Here is a 19,627-nt window from a genome sequence, read left to right on the forward strand (position 1 = left end):
CTTGTCTAGGGCTTTATTATGTCTAGCTTTCTTTTTGCAGAGGGGAGCCATGGAAAGAAGTGTTAAGTCTTGTGAAGAACAAAAGGGAAAACTTTCTCCATACACAGATAATAATAAAAATAACATCAGCAATAATAATGATAATAATGATGCAATCTATTGCATCATTATAATATAATAATACAATATATAATACAATAATAAGGCACCCCATTGATTCTGTACCATTAAGTAAATACAAACTAGAAAAAAAGAGATCTCCAGATTGACCTCTGGACAGGAAGGGGGATGAACAGAGTACATTAACTCAAAATGGGAGCATCTAATTATCAGCTTGAGGAGCTATTCATTCTGTGGGAGAAGGGTGGAATGTAAAGTAGAGAGTTGTCCACCTGCCACTCTCACTAGTGGGAGACAAAAGCAACCCAGCTAGCAAAGCACAGCAAAGGGCCTGGCCTTGAGCCAGAGGGAATTCAGTCCAAAGAGAGTTTGGGTGGGAGAAGAGCAGGTTGACCTGCCTCCAGTAGTCCTGGGGAGAAGGGTAGTGGCAACTCAGGAAGATGATTAATGGGGGCATGTGAAATGGAAACTATTTTAACACATGGGCAGTATTCTTTTCACTGTGATTTGTGATGTGAATCAAGGCATTTCAACCCTTGAGGTGCTCTCACTGGCTCTTTTAATACTAATGTACCAGTAATCATTTTATGTGACATGTGAAAAAAAACATACACACACACACACAAAAACCAAACCTCAGGTTTTCCTGGGGATAATGGTGCTGAGCTGAGGCCAGATTTGGGAATATCTATGAATCACATGTTACTTCTGAGAGTGGAAAATCTTATCTGATTATATCCCAAGATAAAAGGCCTTGATTATTACAGTAGGGTACCATGCATCAGATGTTTAATTTTTAAAAAGAGGGAAGGGGGCCGGGAAGAAAAAGCACGTCTGTCTAGCACAGTTCTTTCTTTCTCCTGCTCTCCTGCCGCGACGGACTGCTCTGAAGACATGCACTGGCTCACTGGAGAAACGTTTTTACAGATAACATGTGAAACCACAGCTTTGAATCATTTCCAACTGTGTCTTTTTGTTGGCTCTGGCTTACTTTAGCTACTTACGCTGGACTGTCACAGTGTCTTAAGGATGAGGAGACGCCTCCCCCGCAGGTCCTGCTGCACTCTCCCCATATTGACCAGGGACCCCAGCCCCCATCTACGCTCTGGGGCCAAGTGCCAAAAGGAACACACTCTCCCTGATAACACCACTGCAAGATTTCATAGAAAACAGAAAATTAGCTTCCAGGAGGCTAGAGCCATCAGGACAGACATATCATATATATTTATATATCTATATACATTTACAAGGGTCAGACAATGACCAATTATAGGCATTCACATTCTCCCAAAAGATAACAGACTGGTCTTTTACTTTTCTTTAGCCCTATTTAGACAGTCGTCAGAATGTGTGTGTGACTGGTGGATTATCTTTAGCCAGGCCTTGATTTATAAATCTGGAATGGACACACTAGGAGGTTAAAAAGGCCTAACTTGGCTGCTTTTGCCTGGTTCCTCCTCACCCGAAGTTTTAGAGTTCCTCATTAGAGAGGGAGCTGCAGACCTCTAAGTCTTTTTTAGACATTTAGGTCTCTTTAAAAAGATTTTTAGAAAAACACACACATTATTATTAAACTCATGGAATGATAACGCAACATGGAAAGTTCCCCAGTAAGGAATTTTTATGATGGTAATTGCTTTTTCTTTAAAAAAGAAAGTCTGGTTGAGGCTACAATGGTAAAGGAATTTGTTGCGGTATTTCATCTACATGAATAGTGCAGACATAATAAAAGTAATGCCAAGACACTGGGGACTGGGTACAAAAAATCATTATATATACTGACTAGCCATCTGTATAGACCCTGTACCAACATGTGTCCTGGAATATTTTTTAGTTTTACCCCCTGCAATAAACCACATACACTGCACATAAGGAGAAAGCCATGCATAATTTACCAAGGGATAGACATATTATAATCAGCTCATAACTCTAGCATGATAAATCTTATTTTGCAGGGTATGGTAAACTAAAAGAATGTCTTTCTTCCTTTCTTAAAAAAAAATCAGGAATTTTTCAGACTTTTGTTAGGGGCTTATTCTAAATTGTCCAACACCAAGAAACAGTACTAAAAAACACAGCATATTTGCATCAATGACAAAAATGAACATAGAAATTTACATGAAAAAATAGCTAATGTTCCATAATGTAGCATGCATCTAAGTATCCAGAAATGCTCCCCTCCCAACTCACAGAGTGTGATTTTGTTTTTGTTTTGTAATAAAGATGACAAGGAGATCTGCCAAAGTTGGTTTTTTTAATTCACTAGCAATGTCAACTTGTTGCTCTCCTCCAGGTAGCTGTCATTTTCCACATTTCTTTTTAGAAAGGCTTTCATAATTTGGCATAACAGAGAAAATGCTACATTTAGAGTAAGGAAAGCCTGAGTTCAAAGCCCCTCTCCGTCCCCCACCCCAACCCCATACACATACACTTACTAGCCCTGTAACCTCAGGCAAGCTATATCTGTAAAATGGGGATAATACTATAGTGAGAGGCAGCCCATCAGCCTTGAAATCAAGAAGCACTGGATTCTACTCTCTCCCCTGACAAATACTGGTCATGTGATACTGTGTAAATCCATTAATCTTTCAGAGTCACAGGTAACTAACTAAAGTACAGAATAGGTACAATCTTCATTGGTAGAGGGAATTTCTTTACCTAAAATTCTCTATACCAATGAAATAACAGGTCTGGTCAAAAATAAAACTAAACCATAGTACTAATCTAGGTACTACTAGGTGACTTAGGGCTGCTGTGACATTCAAGTGAGATATTATATTTAAATCACTTTGTTATATAAATGCCAAGTATCATCATCATCATCATAATTCCAATTTGCCTACTAAAAATACATCAGCTGAAGTAGCAGTTTTCAAACTTTTTGGTCTTAGGGACCCCTTCACACACTTAAAAATTTTTGGAAACCTACCTCCAAGAACTTTTGTTTATGTAGGTTATATCTATCTATAATTACCATGTTAGAATTTAGCATGTCTGAGTATTATTAGGAAAATAGTTTTGACCTTGTACAGTCCATGAAAGGATAGTGTGTACAACAGGGGATTCTGAGACCACGCTTTCCAAACCACTGAGCTAAAGAAACAAAAGGCTGCTGCAAAGGTAATGTCTTGATGGCCCTGCCTCAATATGGCAAATCCAAGGCCATCAGATTACTTAGATTTTTAAATTCTTAACTTTAAAAAAAAAAAACAGCACAAGTATTTATTCTAGTGCTACAAAAACCAAATGAAAGTCAAAAGAAAGAAGATAAGGTGGGACACCTAAGAAATAGATAACAACCAAAAAGTCTGGCAGATAAGCTCGATCATGGATAACTGTAAGTAAGATAGGGCTGTCCAAGAGAAGAGGTTGAGGTAACCATTACTATCATCAAGGATTATATAGGAAAAGTTTTGAAGAGGATTGTGCCAAATACTTATATCCACAGAAGATCATACAAGAAGAAAGTTTGAAAATAAAACTGGTGAGACTTTGGCGGAATATAAGGAGGAACTTTCTGACTGTGAGGATAAAAAAAATGATCCAACAATTTACTAAGGAAGAATAAGTCTCCATACCTAAAGAGCTTCAAGAAGAAAACAGACAGCCCTCTGTTCAATGGTTTAGACTAGGGGTAGAATTTTTAGAAGACCAATTTTTCACAATTCTGAAGTGAAAGGATAATCTGAGAGGAGAGGATGTGAGGAAAGTATGAGACCTGGGGTAAAAACAGGGGGGAGATTGGGAAGGCTGGAAAATGTTTTGGCAGTTACTAGCTTAAAACTGACCACAACTAACTAAATATGGGGACCCATCAGACACAAATGATCTTTTTGGATACTTCTCTGATCTATGTTTCTCTAAGTACAAGAAGCAGGGTGCAAGAATACTTGTGGTATTTGCTCACATCATTTCCCATGATGAAAAAGTAGGGTAATTGAATTATTCATATGCTCATTTCAGGATGCTGGGTTTCCATAATTGTCCTTTTTTTCTGTTAAATAACTAACAGCAGCATGACCTAGTAGATAGAGACAGATTTGGAGTCATGAAAACCTCCAATCAAGTCTTGCCTCTGACAGATACTGGCTGTGTGACCCCAGTCAAATCATTCAGTCTCTTGCTGCTCTATTATTGATTTTCATCAATTTTCTACCCCACCTCCACCCCCAAGGACTGAAACTTTGAAAAGAAAACAATTACAAATGTGATGTTCTCCTAAGAAACTTCTAAAATATTTTCAAAAAACACTGTTGTTTTCTGAGTAATATGGCTTACTACTACTTTAAGGCCAGTGCTATTCATGAACTTCTAATGAGACTATAATGAGAACTCAGTCCTTAAATTGAAGGCATCAGGCAATGGATTCCAATTATTCATTTTACAAATCAAAAAGATAAGTATTGTTTGAAATAAAATAAACTGATTAAATTTTATTTGAAATAAAAAGTTTTAAGTGTTTCTGTTTCATAGGCTTTTAGCGCCTATTTAATATTCTAATACTTTTAGGGCCACAAAGGACCACAGAAATAATCTAGTCCAATCCCTTCATTTTATAGATAAGGGAATGGAAATTCAAAGTAGTTAAGTGACTTACCCAAGATCACACACCTAGTTGCCACCAGTTTGAACTACTTCTTTTAAATCATAAAGAAGTCAGTTGTACAAACAGCAGAAAGAACCTTTTAATTATTTTTGTAGCTTTGCTTTTACTTATCTCAAATACTGAATTATAATGAAGAGAAAGATTTAGTAGCATCTACCCATCTAAATGCTATTTCAGCGCAAGTATTAGATCATGTAGGATAAACTCACCAAGATGAACTTTCATTTATTAAATGTAATTTTTTCTTCTTGTCATGGAATACAGAAAAGAAAGTCCTCTAAGAATGAGGGATGTGCTATCCCTGCTTACCAAAAAATAGTCACAAGGCATAAGAAAAGGCAAGTAATCACAGACAAGCTTTGCTTCCTAGAGAAACTAGACTTTGGGTATGAGATAAATTCACTTTAAGTTATAATATATTGCTTAGAATGTCATTATTACATAGTATCTTATAAATGGTTTCCTAAAAGCCCTTTCACCGCATAAATTCATGCTATTCATTTTATCAGTTCCCTGGAAATATGACACAGTATGTAATTATGTCAGCAGGTTAAGTAATTCAGATTTATGAGTAAAGAGATAACAAGCCATAATAATAAAGAAATCTTCCTGTCAGCTAGTTGTTACAGAGAGCAGTGTCAGGTTTGACAGTCTAAGTATGTATGGGACTAGCAACTAGGAATGTTTATATTCTAATCTCAGCTTTGAACTCGATTACTTCTGTGACCCAAGAGAAGTCATTTCATTTTCTGGCTTTGGTTTCCCTATCTATAAATTGAGGATTAATTTTAATCTAAGTCCAATAGAGCTGGGTGTGGTGATGGAGGCAGGGGGAAAATGTAGTAAAGTAATAGTTAAGCCAAAGCCAAACACTAATGTGCTAGTCTCAAAGGTTGTACTATGATGCCAAAAGTCAAGTGGTAAAATTTTTCTCATTCTGTGCTATATGTAGGACTACTATTCTAAATAACAGTTAACTAGGTTAATTCATGGAAAAGCAGACTACTAGTCTATCTGTCTACCTATTTCTCTATCTAAACACCTGAAATGTTCACAGAATAACTGCATGACCCTGGAGGAGTTATTTTGATTAAGTGCTCTAAGCAATTTTCTAACACCGTAAGCTACAGCTAGGTGACAACATGCATTAACAGAGAGAATTTCCTCCCCTGGGAGTACCCTATACCAATGAAATCCAAGGTCCAGTTCCTGAAATGTTCGCTGAGATCAGATGGGTAACTGGGCCTTCCTTCCAATTGACTTGGGTATGTAGAACCAGTTTCAGAAAAGGTCATGAGTTACTACTAGGTTTAGGGCTAGAAGTGACCCTCAAGTTCATCTAGTGCAAACCCCTCATTTTTACAGAGGGAAAGAAAAGTCCCTGAGAAGTTAAATGATTTGTTCAAGGACACCAGGGAGGAAGTGAAAGGCCTGGCAATCAGACTCAATTTCTCTGATTGTGGATGTAGCGCTCCTCCCACTCTCCCACCCTACCTGTTGGAAGTGTAGAATTGCAGAAGTCCAAAGCAGATAAATAAATATCATAGATGTGTTAGCCATTTTTTCTCACCCTAACCCCAATATGTAAAAGAGCTTTTTTTAAAATCATGCAATTAAAATTATCTACAAACATGATATTTTCCTTAGAAGCTTTTAAAGTATTTTCAAGAAGCACTGTTATCTTCTGAACAACATGGCTTCCTACTACTACAAGGCCACAGCTGTTCGTGAGCTACTCATAGGACTTAGGACTTACTAAGTACATATTAGGACTTAGAGTCTTAAACTTGAAGGCATCAGGTTATGGGTTCCAACAATGATAAAATATACATCAAATAATGAAACATAAAAAAACAACAACAGGAATTCACATAAGGGAATTATGAGGTGAGCAGAGATGTAGGATTAATTTGTTTCCCCCTGTGCAGCTAGGACATTTTGGAGAAGTAATTTTGGGGTAACTTGTACTATAGCCAGAACTGGGCCCAACTAGCATTTGGAAGGAGAGACCTCTAAGGAAATCCCAAGTTTCTAAAGGAAATGGTATGGGTGATTCAATACAGAGCATTCTTCCTGAATCAGAATAGCCCTGGGTTGGAGGGAGCACACTGTGCTTTTTAGAAGGACTATCTTTCAGCTGGGATGTAAATAATGGTCTGGTTTTTGCAGGTGCAGGGACACAGAACACTAACATCCTGGACCAGATTCTAAATCAGAACATGTCATCTCTCAGCATCACTGCTTCTAGGATAATTGGAAGAGTGATTTTCCACTTCCTGTCTTTAATAGTTCTGAGCCCAGTCAAAGGGTACTGCATCCTACACTGAAGTGAATTAAGGGCTAAAGATGTACATGAGCTATATCACTTATCCAGCGTCTTAGAAAGGTATCTGAGAGTCTAAGTCTAAGCCAAATTTTCACTGACACAGCTCTATTTCATAGACCAAGCAAGATAGGAGGAATCTGGGTGATTTATATGCAAACCTCATTTTTACTAAATTCTTTCTTCCATCGTGGGCTCTAATGTTATTAGATCAAGTTTAAGGCAACATATTATAAGTATTTGGAAACTCCTTTGTGACCACCATCAGGGCTGGCAAGGAGTGGCTCTTGACTGTCTTCCATATCTCTCTCAGCAATAATATCAGCCCTACTATCCTAATCTTTGCCATCCCCATCTCTGTGTCCTATTTCATCCTCTTTCCTCAGATATTGGTATAGTGCTGGTTCCAGTCCAAAAAGCTCTGACTGTTACCACATCGGAAGAAAGTTCTTTGGCTGGAAGTTATGCTGATTGATTCTCAGGAGTTTCTGACCCATGGACACACAGTACCAAGTGCACTGTCTGGGCTCATCAAATTTCCTCTTTTTGTTAATGCTACTGTCCCTGAGCATCTCCATTCAAACCATATGGTTCTTATTCGATCCTTGAATGGCTTGTTCAGGCAGTCTTCCAATGGCTGTAATAGCGATGTCAGACCCCCCAGGACTCACGCAAAGATCAGTTTTTAATTTTTTGGCTATATTTCTTACTCCATCTGTTAAATGTGCATGGAACAGATCCCATATTTGCATGGAACATTTGTGGAACTGCGCCCCCGGGCATACATCCCATATCTTCTGCAGCCAGAGCTTGACGAGATCATCGTCCATCCAACCCTCTGCATGTGTCTGTGCTATCACTCCAGTAATATTTCTCCCACTTTTTTTAAGTAAAGATTTATTCTGAACTATGAGCAGCTTTAGTTTTATCCTGTTGGCTAGACAGGCTATAAGTTCTTTCATGTTCTGTCTGATGAGGGTTGTTTTGCAGCCCCGGGGACTAGGATCAGAGGTTGTGAGAGTTCCACTCACGTTTCTTAGACATGTTATTTGGACATTGGTACTCTGAACTTTTGGAAACCCATTATTTTTATCATTAGAAGATCTTAGAGTATAGAAATATTTGGTCTGTGGAAATAATTTTGCAAGATAAATCATACCTACCATCAACAAAAATTAGTTTCAAATAAAAGGAATGGGAAGCACTAATATTTCCCCCACTTTTCAAAATTGACTATTAAGTATAGAAAGATCAACTCAGGTGCCCAACATCACATAGTCTGATCTATGATATAAATCCAATCTTGAACCTATGTGAATACCTCCCTGTGAAAATAAGAACTATTAGCCTGATGCTCCACAACAGGGAATATAGGCATAGGTGTGTTGGAGAGGGATCCTACAGGCTTGCAAGAATCAGTTGCTAAATTTTTACCATAGTATTTACACCTCAGAATTCAGCAAACTACAAATAAGGGCTTCATTTATTGTTTTATTGATTGTCTAGATTTAAGAAAGTAATGGAGAAAATGTTGATAATGCAGGTTTTGCTTTAAAATATGTCCTGCATGGCTTTCCTCCCAGACAGTTGGTTGTTAAATGTTTACCAGCATACTCCTCAGTACAGGTACGGTCTAGAATATTTGCATCAGAGTATCATCTCTAATACTTGGTCCATTTCACTAACACAGTTTCATATCACACATTATATGAGGGCATAAAAATTCCCTTTTCACTCTGTGAATTGTATCTCTGAAATTAAAAAGCAAAATCAGAAAAAACATGTTGATATAAATTCCAACTACTTCTAAGGAGTGGTCAAAATGACGTAGAATTATTTCTGTCTATGGTGGTTCCAACTAAAGCAAAAACTTTTGATCCTGGTTGGGTTTGATAGCCCCAAACTGATACATACTGAGAAAACTCTGTCTCTGACAGCAGTAGGCACATTTTCAAGAAGAAAAATACTTGAATAAAAACATCAGAAAACAGGAATCCACACAAAAGATAATAATAGCTAGCATTTACATGTAGTACTTTCAGGTTTACAAAGCACTTTACAAAACTTGTCTCATTTTATCTTTTATCCTCCTAATAAACCTGGGAGGTAGCTGATATTACTATCCCCATTCTACAAAAGAGGAAATTGAAGGAGAGGCAAAGTTACCAGCCCAGAGCCACATAGCTAGTGAAGCCAGACTTGAACGCAAGTCTCCTTGACTCTTGGGTCAGAGCTCTATACACTGTATCACTACCACTACCACCATGATTTTCAATCTCAACTGATTCTTCATGACCCTTTTTGGAGTTTTCTTGGCAAAGATACTAAAGTGGTTTGCTATTTCCTTCTCCAGTTCATTTTACAGATAAGGAAACTGAGGCAAACAGGGTAAGGTGACTTGCCCAAGGTCACACAGCTTAGTAAGTATCTGAGGCCAGATTTGAACTCAGGAAGAAAAACCTTCCAAACTCCAGGTCCATTGCACCATGTAACAGCCCTCCACCTTCTAGAGCTCCTTTCTTTTTCCTTCCAGGGGTATTTTTATGAAGACTTTTGCTAGTTCCATCTCTAACTCTTTCTTTCCCTGAATGTCTCTGCTAGAATCTTCGAGATTTGTTTTGTATATTTCTTTTATAATACTGTCAAGCTGTGTCTGTAGATGGCCCCCTGGTGAGAACCCTCTCATACAGTTACCTATAATGAGAATCAGAACTTTTAGAAATCAAATTCATTATTAGTTTCCTACCTCATGTTGCCTTTTCCCCCTGCGAGTTACATCCTATTCTTAGTCCATGGCAATTATTACCCTTCTCTCTACCAGCTAACCTAAACAAACTTAAATCATTCCATGAACAATTTATTGAGTACTTACTATGTTCAAGGTCTATAAGAGGTAGGCACTTTTCAATATTTCTGGCCCTAGCAGCTGCCTATCGCCTCCAGATTCAGGTTTTTTCCCTATTCGAAATGTAAACTTCCTTGAGGAGAAGGACTGTTATCTTTTCCCCTTTCTTTGTCTCCCTAGCAATTAGCCTTCTGTTTGGTGCGTAAGAAGAGCTTAACAAATGCTTATTAACTTATCTTGATCCTCACATATAAACCTCTGTCTGGCATTTAAAACTCTTCCCAACCTGGCTCCTTCTTCCTTCTCCAGTCTTCTTATACTTTGCTCCTTTCCACAAATTCTATGAGCTAGACACCTCAGCCTATTTGCTGTTTGCTTTATCTCCCATCTATTTGCTTTTGCAGAAAGCAAAAGGTTGCCCCTCAAGCCTCAAATGCTCTCCCTCTTTCCCCACCTCAGCCTCCTTGTTTAAGTGGCTTCTTGCAAAGTTCAACTTCAAATCCCACCTTCTGCGGGAGTCTTTTTCTGGTCCCAGCTGCTAGAACCTTCCCTTCGAAGATTCTCTTTCTTCTACCTTAGAACACGCATGTTATTTATTTACATATTTCCATTAAAGTGTAGGCTTCTTAAAGACAGAGATTGTTTTTGCCTTTTTGAATCCTCATTACTTAGCACAATGCCTGGTACATAGTAGGTACTTAATAAATGCTTGTGGATTGAAATATGTGGGCTCTACCACTATACCACAACCTCTGTTTTATACACACACATACACACATATTCACATACACACACAATGTCTTGCCATTGCTACTAATGATGAAGTATAACACAGAGATAATGCCATTGTGTTTTAAACCCACAATGAATGCTGAATACTGAGCTGCATGGGGCCACTAATGATTGGTCATTTCTCCAGAAGGTGCTTAGAGAAATTGATTATTTAAATCTGAAGCATATGGAGCTAGCAGGATCCAAAGGCATTAGAGGTGATGGCATGTGTAGTCTACTAGAAACTTTGAAGATGTGTGTGTGTTCGTCCTTCATTGCTGAAGAAGATCATGCCTTCAGAGAAATGATGACATGACTTGCACTTGACTTTGTGTTTTTTGAGTAACTGATGAAATGAAGCTGTTGCTACAGCTTCTTGCCATAACTTTTCTTCCTTATGGTTGTACAATTCTCCTAACTACAGATAGATGTAAATTGCTATTTGTCGTTGACAAGGGTTGTTAGAGCCAAAATAAACCTAGACTGCTGTTTTAAGAGTGAGGTTCCTAATACTTCCTACTACTCCAGCAGAAAAAAAAAACTATGAATTTTTGGTAGCATGTGAAGGTCTTCATATTTTTATTGGCTAACTACAAGTTCTCAAAAAAAAAAAAAAAGGATCTTTTATCCTTTAAAAAATGACCCCATGAATTCATGTATTTAGCATAGTTTACCAACATTTCCAAACTCAGCATGGAAAAGCCATCAACATGGTACTAGGTCATGGGTCCTGAATGAAGCCGTCAGCACGGATTAATAAACTGTGACAGCTGCCCAAAAGCTTTCATTCTCTGTATTTTAACATCAAACGGTAAGTTGAAATGCAGTGTAATCTTTGTTGAAACCAGCCCAGCAAACATGGTAGGAGTCAGAACTGAGAACAGATGACAGTAGTCATTGTTCATATAAATTTAGTCTGCAGCAGTAAATTCTAGAGATGGCTATAGGGATGCAGCATTTACAAAGGCAGCAATTCCCACAGTAATCAGGAAGGATAAGCTATTGCTCATCAGTGTAAACCAATTCTTTGCAACTAGACACATTGAACTAAAATAATTTCAGATCTCATGCCTAGGTACCTTGTGGCTTTTATAACTGCAGCTATTATCAAAACCTCTTTCTGGTAGCATGAATTTCCTGTAATTTTTAATGCAAAAAAATTAGAGATTACATTCCTAAATAATTTTAAAAGATTATTCTTTTTTAAATAGACATTATTCACATTCATGCTTTCAGACAGCTATATTTTTTAAGGGAAACGAAAATAATCACATTAATTCTACAAATGATGCTTTAAAAAATAGGTACTAAAAATTGGTACTAAAGTATGACTAAAATAAAACTGGCAAGAATCAGGAACACATGCATTTTTGCAAAATAATAAAAATGATAATATTAACAATAATAATAATCATCAGTGAACACTGTTTCTTAATGGATTCATGATCTGCATTCAAGAACTTTACCATTTGCTTCTAATTTACAACAATGGTATACGAGGCAGTCATTTGGCTTACCCCTTTTTCAATGCTCCCAGTTTGGCACAGTGTCCCCTCTGCAGCCGGAATACTATTGGTAACACAGCGATTACTTTTGCTGAGGCACCAGAGCTCTCTACACACTTCCTAGGAAAGAAGGCAAAAGCAAGTTGATCAGAATTACAGACTAAAATTGTTTCCAGTCCTCCATATTAAACACAGGCATAGACACATTCAAATTTGTTCCAGACAAAACACACATACACATACAATAGGAACAGGCAGGCTTTTAATGTGTGAATTTAAAGGAAGCTGGAAAATTAGAAAATATTTTGGAGTCATTTCAAAGCCAAAATAAGTCTAAGAACACTGTGAAAAGAATGTGGCAATATTGATTAGAGTTTACCAGAATGGGTCTTCCACCAATGCATGGACACAGTCTTAGAAGCAAGGGCTCCTTTTCTGGGCCATCCCTATGATTGATGTCTTTTAGATATTTTTTGGAGTTGTCTCCTCTTTATTATGACTTCTTATCACCCTACCTCAACAGTAAAAATTTACAGCACTTCTGAAATAAGAAATGTGTAAAATATTTCATTTTGATCATACTATATTAATCCATCACATTCTAAAATATGCTATTTCAAGATATTGTTAAGTAGATTGAATGAAAAGATAAAACCTAGACACTGAGGAGGATATTAATATTTTCAAGGGTTGTTTTTGTTTATGTAAATAATTATGGGGTTTGCACTCCTATTTCACCATCATTTCTACTTTTTAAAACATCTGCATTAATATAATCAACCACAATATAGTATTATAATGTAATGGTTCTGTAATATAATATTTGTTGTGTTGCTTTGCTAATGCAAAGATAGGTGACTGGTTCAACATTAATGCATATTAAACCTTAAACTACAAGAGGGAAGTGACCTGTCTTATCTAAATTATGTATCTAAATCTTCCAGAGCCTACCTAGTGCTAGGCACATCACTTGTGTTTAATAAGCAAATTTTAATTGAATGTTATTTTTATTATTATACTTATATCTTCAATTTTGCTTTAAACTATCAGAAAAACATTTTTATAAACCACACATAAACAAAATTTGTAAAATTTATGACATAATACAAACGTAACAAGGTCATTCATTGAATTTCCCTTTTAGCAGAGCATTTCTAGGGTGCAGCAAATGAGAGCAATTACTCTAGATTCTATTTAGAGGATGAAGAGGGGAGGGAACAGAGTAAAGGAGATAACTAGTAGTTGTTGATTAATAGTTGGTTAAAATATAATTTGCATTAACACCTATTAGTCCTTTCCCCTTTCCTTCTCACTGTCCCTTAGACTTCTTTTCATCCAATTTGATACCTCCTAAGTAATACTCCTATCTACTGACTTGGCTTGCAAGTTTCTGATGTTTGTATTCTAGATTTTCTTAGTCAAGGTTGTCCTTGATGTTCATTTTAACTAGATTTCATCTGCATAAAAGTGTCAGGTGGATTGTAACTTGCCTTTGGCTTCACATCTTCTTAGTTTTAACCTTGCCACTGAAAAATGTGATTGGTTCTTCCTATGAAGATATCACAGGGTTCCTGAATATATGAAGGGCTTAAGAAGACTAAGTCAAGATGGCTTCTAGATTAACCTTAGAACAACAATAAGGTGAACAGAATGTTTTCTCTTTATTCTAGAATGGAATGGAGATAGGTCACATTTTTAAAAAAGGAAAATTTCCTTGTATTCCACCAAAATATTCAAAAGTTTAGCCCTAACACCTTACCATCCTCAAATTACAGGATGTTAAAAAATTCATTTTCTCCCATAGCCTCAGCTTCTGAGTTAGAAGAATATTTATTTATACCACTTTTATAACAGTTTTTTTTAATATGAAAGAGTTCCCTGGAATGGGAAGGAATAATGATAATTTCATATTCATATAGGAACTGAGCCAAATTATTCACATCAGGCCTTAGGCGTCAGAAAGTAGCTCCAGAAGAAGCAAGAAGGAGAAAAATATGTTAATGAAAATGTCCACAAAGGTCCTGGAGCTGTCATCACCCAGCCAACAGAAAAAGGGATTTTGCTAAATTGAAAGACACATGGCCCTGATCATGTCTAAACATCTTGAAGAAATAAAGATGGTAGAAAATAGAACTTTGAACAAGGCCAATACACCTAGTAAGGTCTCAGGCTCACACAAAATAGCAGAAACCCTGTCCTCGAAAGCCCTCCAGTAAAGAAACCATTCTCTGAGTCTACAACCAGTAAGACCCAGAGATGCCCTGTATAAAGATGGACCTTGAAAAACGTGCTTCCACCTGAAAAAGGTATCAAGCCTTTCTGATCCTGCTAATTCTTGAAGTATCTTTTATCAGAGCATTAAGTTCTATTTTTTAAAAACACTGTTTATAAGTAGAGGTCTGAAAGTTTCTGTAGCACAAAATATCTCTTGGGATAAGAAAAAAATACAGAACCAAGAAGGATTTACAGAGCTTTAAAGTAAAACTAAAGACTGGTCTCTCCATTTTGACAAAATGAAGATGGTGCAGTATGGAGTGCTGGGCCAGGAGTCAGGAAGCCCTGAGTTCAAATGTGAGACATGAATTATTCATGTGACCCTGGGTAAATCTATCTGCCTCAGTTTCCTCATTTGTAAAAATGGGGATAATAATAGCAGCCCCCTCTCAGGGTTGTTGTCAAGATAAAATGAATTAATATTTGTAAAGTGTTTACATAACTTGGAGTGCCATATAAATGCTAGCTATCTAAGGTAAGGTAATGTAATTGAAAGTACATTGGTTTTGATGTCAGAAGTTGTGAGTTATGAGAAGTTGCATTTTATCCTGTGTGTACTTGAGCAAATCAGTCACCTTATCTGATCCTCAGTTTCTTCATCTACAAGAAGAAAGGGTTGCACTAGATGACCCCACCTAAGGTCCCTACCAGCTCTAAATTTATGACACTAAGAAGATGATGCTACCTTAGCCAAGAACATTTTCTGAGTGAAAGGTGAATCTGTGTTTGCAATAAGAAAAAGCTTCTTCACAAAAAGAAATAACATTTGTTGTTTCATAATACTGGTTTGTAAAAAAAAAAAAAATTTTAAAAAGTAATTCCAGGAAACATCTCAAACCTCTCTTGACTTTGTTGAGCTTTAAGAAACTGACAAGAGATACCTTTTTAGGGATTCCTCCTGCCTGAATTTTTCTGTATCTCAAGTGAGCTTCTATGCTTCAATAAAATTAAAATTTTGAATCTTGAAATTAGGAAGACTCTTCTTCATGAGTTCAAATCCAGCCTCAGACACTTACTAGCTGTGTGACCCTGGGCAAGTCACTTAACTCTTTGCCTCAGTTCCTCATGTGTAAAATGAGCTGGAAAGGAAATGGCAAATCTCTCCAGTACCTTTGCCAAGAAAACCCTAGATGGTGTCACAACAAGACTACAATGACAACAAAATTAAAATCTGAAGCAGAGTCATACAATGGAAAGAGCACTGACTAAAGGACTAGAGGTTAAAACTTAACTTTGCTGCTTCCTGCATGCATGAACTTGGGCAAGGCAGTTAACCCTTCTGGGCCTCAGTGTCCCCATGGGCAAAATGAAGGGATTGCACTTCGAGACCTCTTCTGAGATTACTAAGAATTCTAGTTATATGATCCTAGATTAAGATTTTGATGCCTCTGCCTTCTAAGAGATTTGCCCACTTAATCTGTTGAATATACATCACAATGTCAAGTATATCCAGAAAAATGTATCTGGTGATGGAAAAAAAGCCTGAAGATTGTAATGACTCATAGCTAGTCCTTATTAAGTGATTTTTGAAAGTAGAGGCTTAGACTTGTTAATATAGATGCTATGATCTTGCTAACAAATCATCACTTGGGCCCCTTGAGGTTATCAATTCTAGTTTGAAAAAGGTTGTTATGAGCCTTTTCCTGCTTGAAATTGGGAAATGGAAAAACAAAGAGGGATAGATTATGACAGCACCTGCAGTGATGCTACTACAGTCCCAAACCGAACTAGAGAACCCAGATCTTGGTGTCCCATAGAGCCTTTCTGGATGGTTATAAGGACAACCCCCACCAACAATCCAACAATAAGGACAATCCCAGACCAACCATAAAAAAATGAACTTCTTCAAAACTATTAAGTAAGACAACACAAAAAGAGTGGTCAGGGTGGATAATATACAACAACTACATGCTTTTGTAATTTGCCGTCTGTTAAAATAAAGGAAGGCTATGTGGTTTTATGTTTCTTTGGTCTACCAAATCATCACAAATATAAAAGTAAACACTTTCTGATGAAGCTAAAGAATTCATTTTCAGCCATATAATCCCGAAACCACCATGGTATTGTTTAGATGCTTAATTTTCACATTAAAGATATTATGTATAATGTATAATGTAAAAATGAACTTTTAAAGTTCATTAATTTAAAAAAAACTATGATGAAGGTAGTATTGGAAGGAAGGAAGGAAGGAAGGAAAGAAGGAAGGAAGGAAGGAAGGAAGGAAGGAAGGAAGGAAGGAAGGAAGGAAGGAAGGAAGGAACCTACTAAAATCTTGGCCATCTTCCAATATATTTAAGGTAATGACATCAGCATTCCTTAGTTACAATATAAACTATTATTCTTCAAGGATAATTGTAGTACATTTCTCACTCATTTTTTAGTTTCTTTTTTTTCTGTCTCTTAAAAAAAATCTTCCAACAAAAAGAATAATTAAGAGGACGTGAGTTTTTGTTCTGATTCTGCTATTCAATAATTATGCAAGGGCAAGTCACCTGCTCTCTGTGAGTGTCAGTTTCTTTATCTGTAAAACAATAATTCTCTTCTAGCTCTATGACCTTTCTTCAATATTTCCAGTGAAGCTCTGTGACTTATGACCTCAACCAGGATGGGTGGTGTGAGGATAAATTGTGGCCAAGGAAGAATGGGGTTAGTCAACCCCATACCTGACTCTGCTGGTAGTTATGTTTATGTAGTAGAGAAGACAAATAGCTTACTTTGTATGTAAGAACTGCACAATTTTAAAGGTCTTTGCTTTTCTCTGTTTTATATGTTATTTGGTTCCTAGCAGTGCTCCAAAGTGAAAGAAAATATTTAAATAACTAAACAAAATGGGAATTTGGTGGAAAGTCCTCTAGTTTTCCTCTTTTCATTTTGGGCTAGATTCTCATGGACAAAAACAGAATTCAGCAAAAAGTCATGAGCCCAGTAAAAAATGATTGATGACAGCTTAATTATGGTAATTGTGCATAAAATATTACTCTAATCATCCTTCATGCCTCTCTAGGGGTTCTAAATCCAGATTAGGCTCTGTAGCATTTTCTATAACTTGGAAGAAGATAAATGCTACTAAGAATTATCTTGTCACCATCTTTTTTAAAAATTTTATGTCACAACCACAAGAGGCAGAATGGCATAATAGGCAGAGAGCTAGCCTATGAGCCAAGAATATCTGGGCTTAAATCTCACCTTGGATATACAGTGGCTGTGTGTTCTAGGCAAATACCTAAGATGGGGTATCTTAATCAAGTATCCACAGGATTCCCACCCCAAGGGCTCTGTGAATGCATTTCAGTGGGATCTGTTAACTTGGGTGAAGAAAAAAAATACATCTTTATTTTTACTGAATTCTAACTGAAATTTAGCATTTCCCTTAATTATGAATATTTTTAAAGCTATTATTCTGAGAAGAAGTCTACAGGCATCATCACAATGCCAAAGGGGTCAATGACACACAAAAATGGTTAAGAACTTCTAAGAATATAAATTACAAAGTGCAAACCTACGTTGGTGGAAGGAATTTCCTTATCTCAGGAATATCCTCTTTGAGAGAAATCACAGGCCCCATCCCCAACCCTTACAACTACTTGAATTCAATATTTCTTTTATAATGATGATAATAATAGCAATAGATATTTATGTAGTGTTTTAAAGACATTACCTCATTTTATAAACCCAGTCCTGTGAGGTAGGTAGTGACAGTATTATTACCCCCATTTTACAGATGAAGATGCTAAGACTGAGAGATAAGAAGTGACTTAGGCTCATAATATTTGGAGCTTACCAGTCATGCAGCTTCCCAGAGAAGGGGGAGAGGTGAACTAACTTATCAAAGATTATACAGATAGTAAGTAGCAGAGCCAAAATTTGAATCCAGTTCTACCAGTTTCTATCCAATGTTACTTCCCTAATAATAGATTTCCACAAGGGCAAGAGTTTGGACTGAACTCAAGTCTCCTGAATCTAAATAAGTGGATTTTTTTCTCATTATACCACAAATGCCACACCAAAGCCAACATTAAAGAAAGACTATTAGATGTGAAGTTTCCCAATTTCACATCTCATGTATGGATTTCAAAAGCCAAAATGTTTTATGCCCTCTATCTGCAAGGAAACAAGGAATTCTTTTATGTTCTTTTGAGTTTAAATGTGGAATATCACCTTCCAGATCACTAATCTGCTGGATTTGAGCCAATGTTGGCACATATTAGCAATAATTAGATATAATTACCCTTTTATTTGTATAGTCATCTCAACATTTTATGCACACCATACCTTATAATTATAAACAAACAACAAGAAGAAAATAGAATTCTTCAATAGATTTTGCAGATGTGTAGAATATAACTACAGAAATGCTAACAAGGGCCTCTCTGATCCCAACAGCAGAAGTTTTCTTTTGACGTAGAAAATTGTTCTCAACAAAATTAAAATGTGTCTGCCAGAGCTTTTCACTTGCTTTCTGCATACTTCTTTTTTATTCTGGACAGTTATGCATTAAAAATGAACCTTTTGTTTTTTGCTGTTTTAATTAATTTTGTTCTCCTTTCCTTAGCTGCAAAGGGGTACATGTGAGATCTTACTCTTTATTTTTGTACATTTATTTTATAATTTGTGGTGGTTATTAAGTTTATAATTTTAAAACAAAGAAAATAAACAATGAAGCCAAAGAAGACAATTCTGCCTTCCTGGTAAAATCAGAAGCCCAGAATAACTGTTACAACTATTATATCAATAGGGAAACCAAATTAGGTGTTCGAGGATATAATGACTTCTTTATTGCTAGACTGTTTTTGTTTTTTTTTAAGGTAGAGGTCATAAAAGAGATGTAAGCACACTCAAAGGTATCTGCCTCAGGGCAACCCTTATGCAAGTCAGGTCCTTGATTCTGGATCTGAGAGGCTCCCTTTGCTCTAATTATCTTATCAGTAACATCCCTTAACAGCTGTCTCCAATAAAACATCCTGAAAACCCAGGAGAACAGGGCCCTGGAAAGGTCAAGAGGAGAGTACTGATTAGAAAGGTTACTTACCATTTCATCACACAAAACCAAAATCAAGAACCAACACATGGTGACCGGATGGCCCCACTCCAGGTGTTTAGTAACTCTCAGACGAAAAGCAATAATGTATCCTCCAGGGGCCTTAAATAGATTTTAATCCTATTGTGCAAGGAGAGAGAGTCTG

General features: G+C 36.8%; 1 protein-coding gene across 13 annotated transcripts in view; it reads right to left on the reverse strand.

Moving 5' to 3' along the window:
• The window catches only part of ADAMTS6 (ADAM metallopeptidase with thrombospondin type 1 motif 6), a 343,812-nt gene that overhangs the window by 96,134 nt on the left and 228,051 nt on the right, over positions 1 to 19,627 (reverse strand). For 11 of the 13 annotated variants that reach the window (XR_011966189.1, XR_011966190.1, XM_072605071.1 and 8 more), the window contains 2 exons: positions 12,183 to 12,290; positions 1,125 to 1,270 (listed from right to left, as the gene is read on the reverse strand). Coding sequence is in view for 11 of the 13 variants with exons in the window: in XM_072605071.1 (XP_072461172.1) it covers positions 1,125 to 1,270; positions 12,183 to 12,290 (254 nt within the window). In the remaining 2 variants the exon portion in view is untranslated. The remainder of the gene's footprint in view (positions 1 to 1,124; positions 1,271 to 12,182; positions 12,291 to 19,627) is intronic. The other 2 variants (XM_072605074.1, XM_072605075.1) reach the window with 2 other exon arrangements.

This window comes from Notamacropus eugenii, chromosome 4 (genome assembly GCF_028372415.1).
Source record: "Notamacropus eugenii isolate mMacEug1 chromosome 4, mMacEug1.pri_v2, whole genome shotgun sequence".
In the NCBI taxonomy this organism is placed as follows: Eukaryota; Metazoa; Chordata; class Mammalia; order Diprotodontia; family Macropodidae; genus Notamacropus; species Notamacropus eugenii.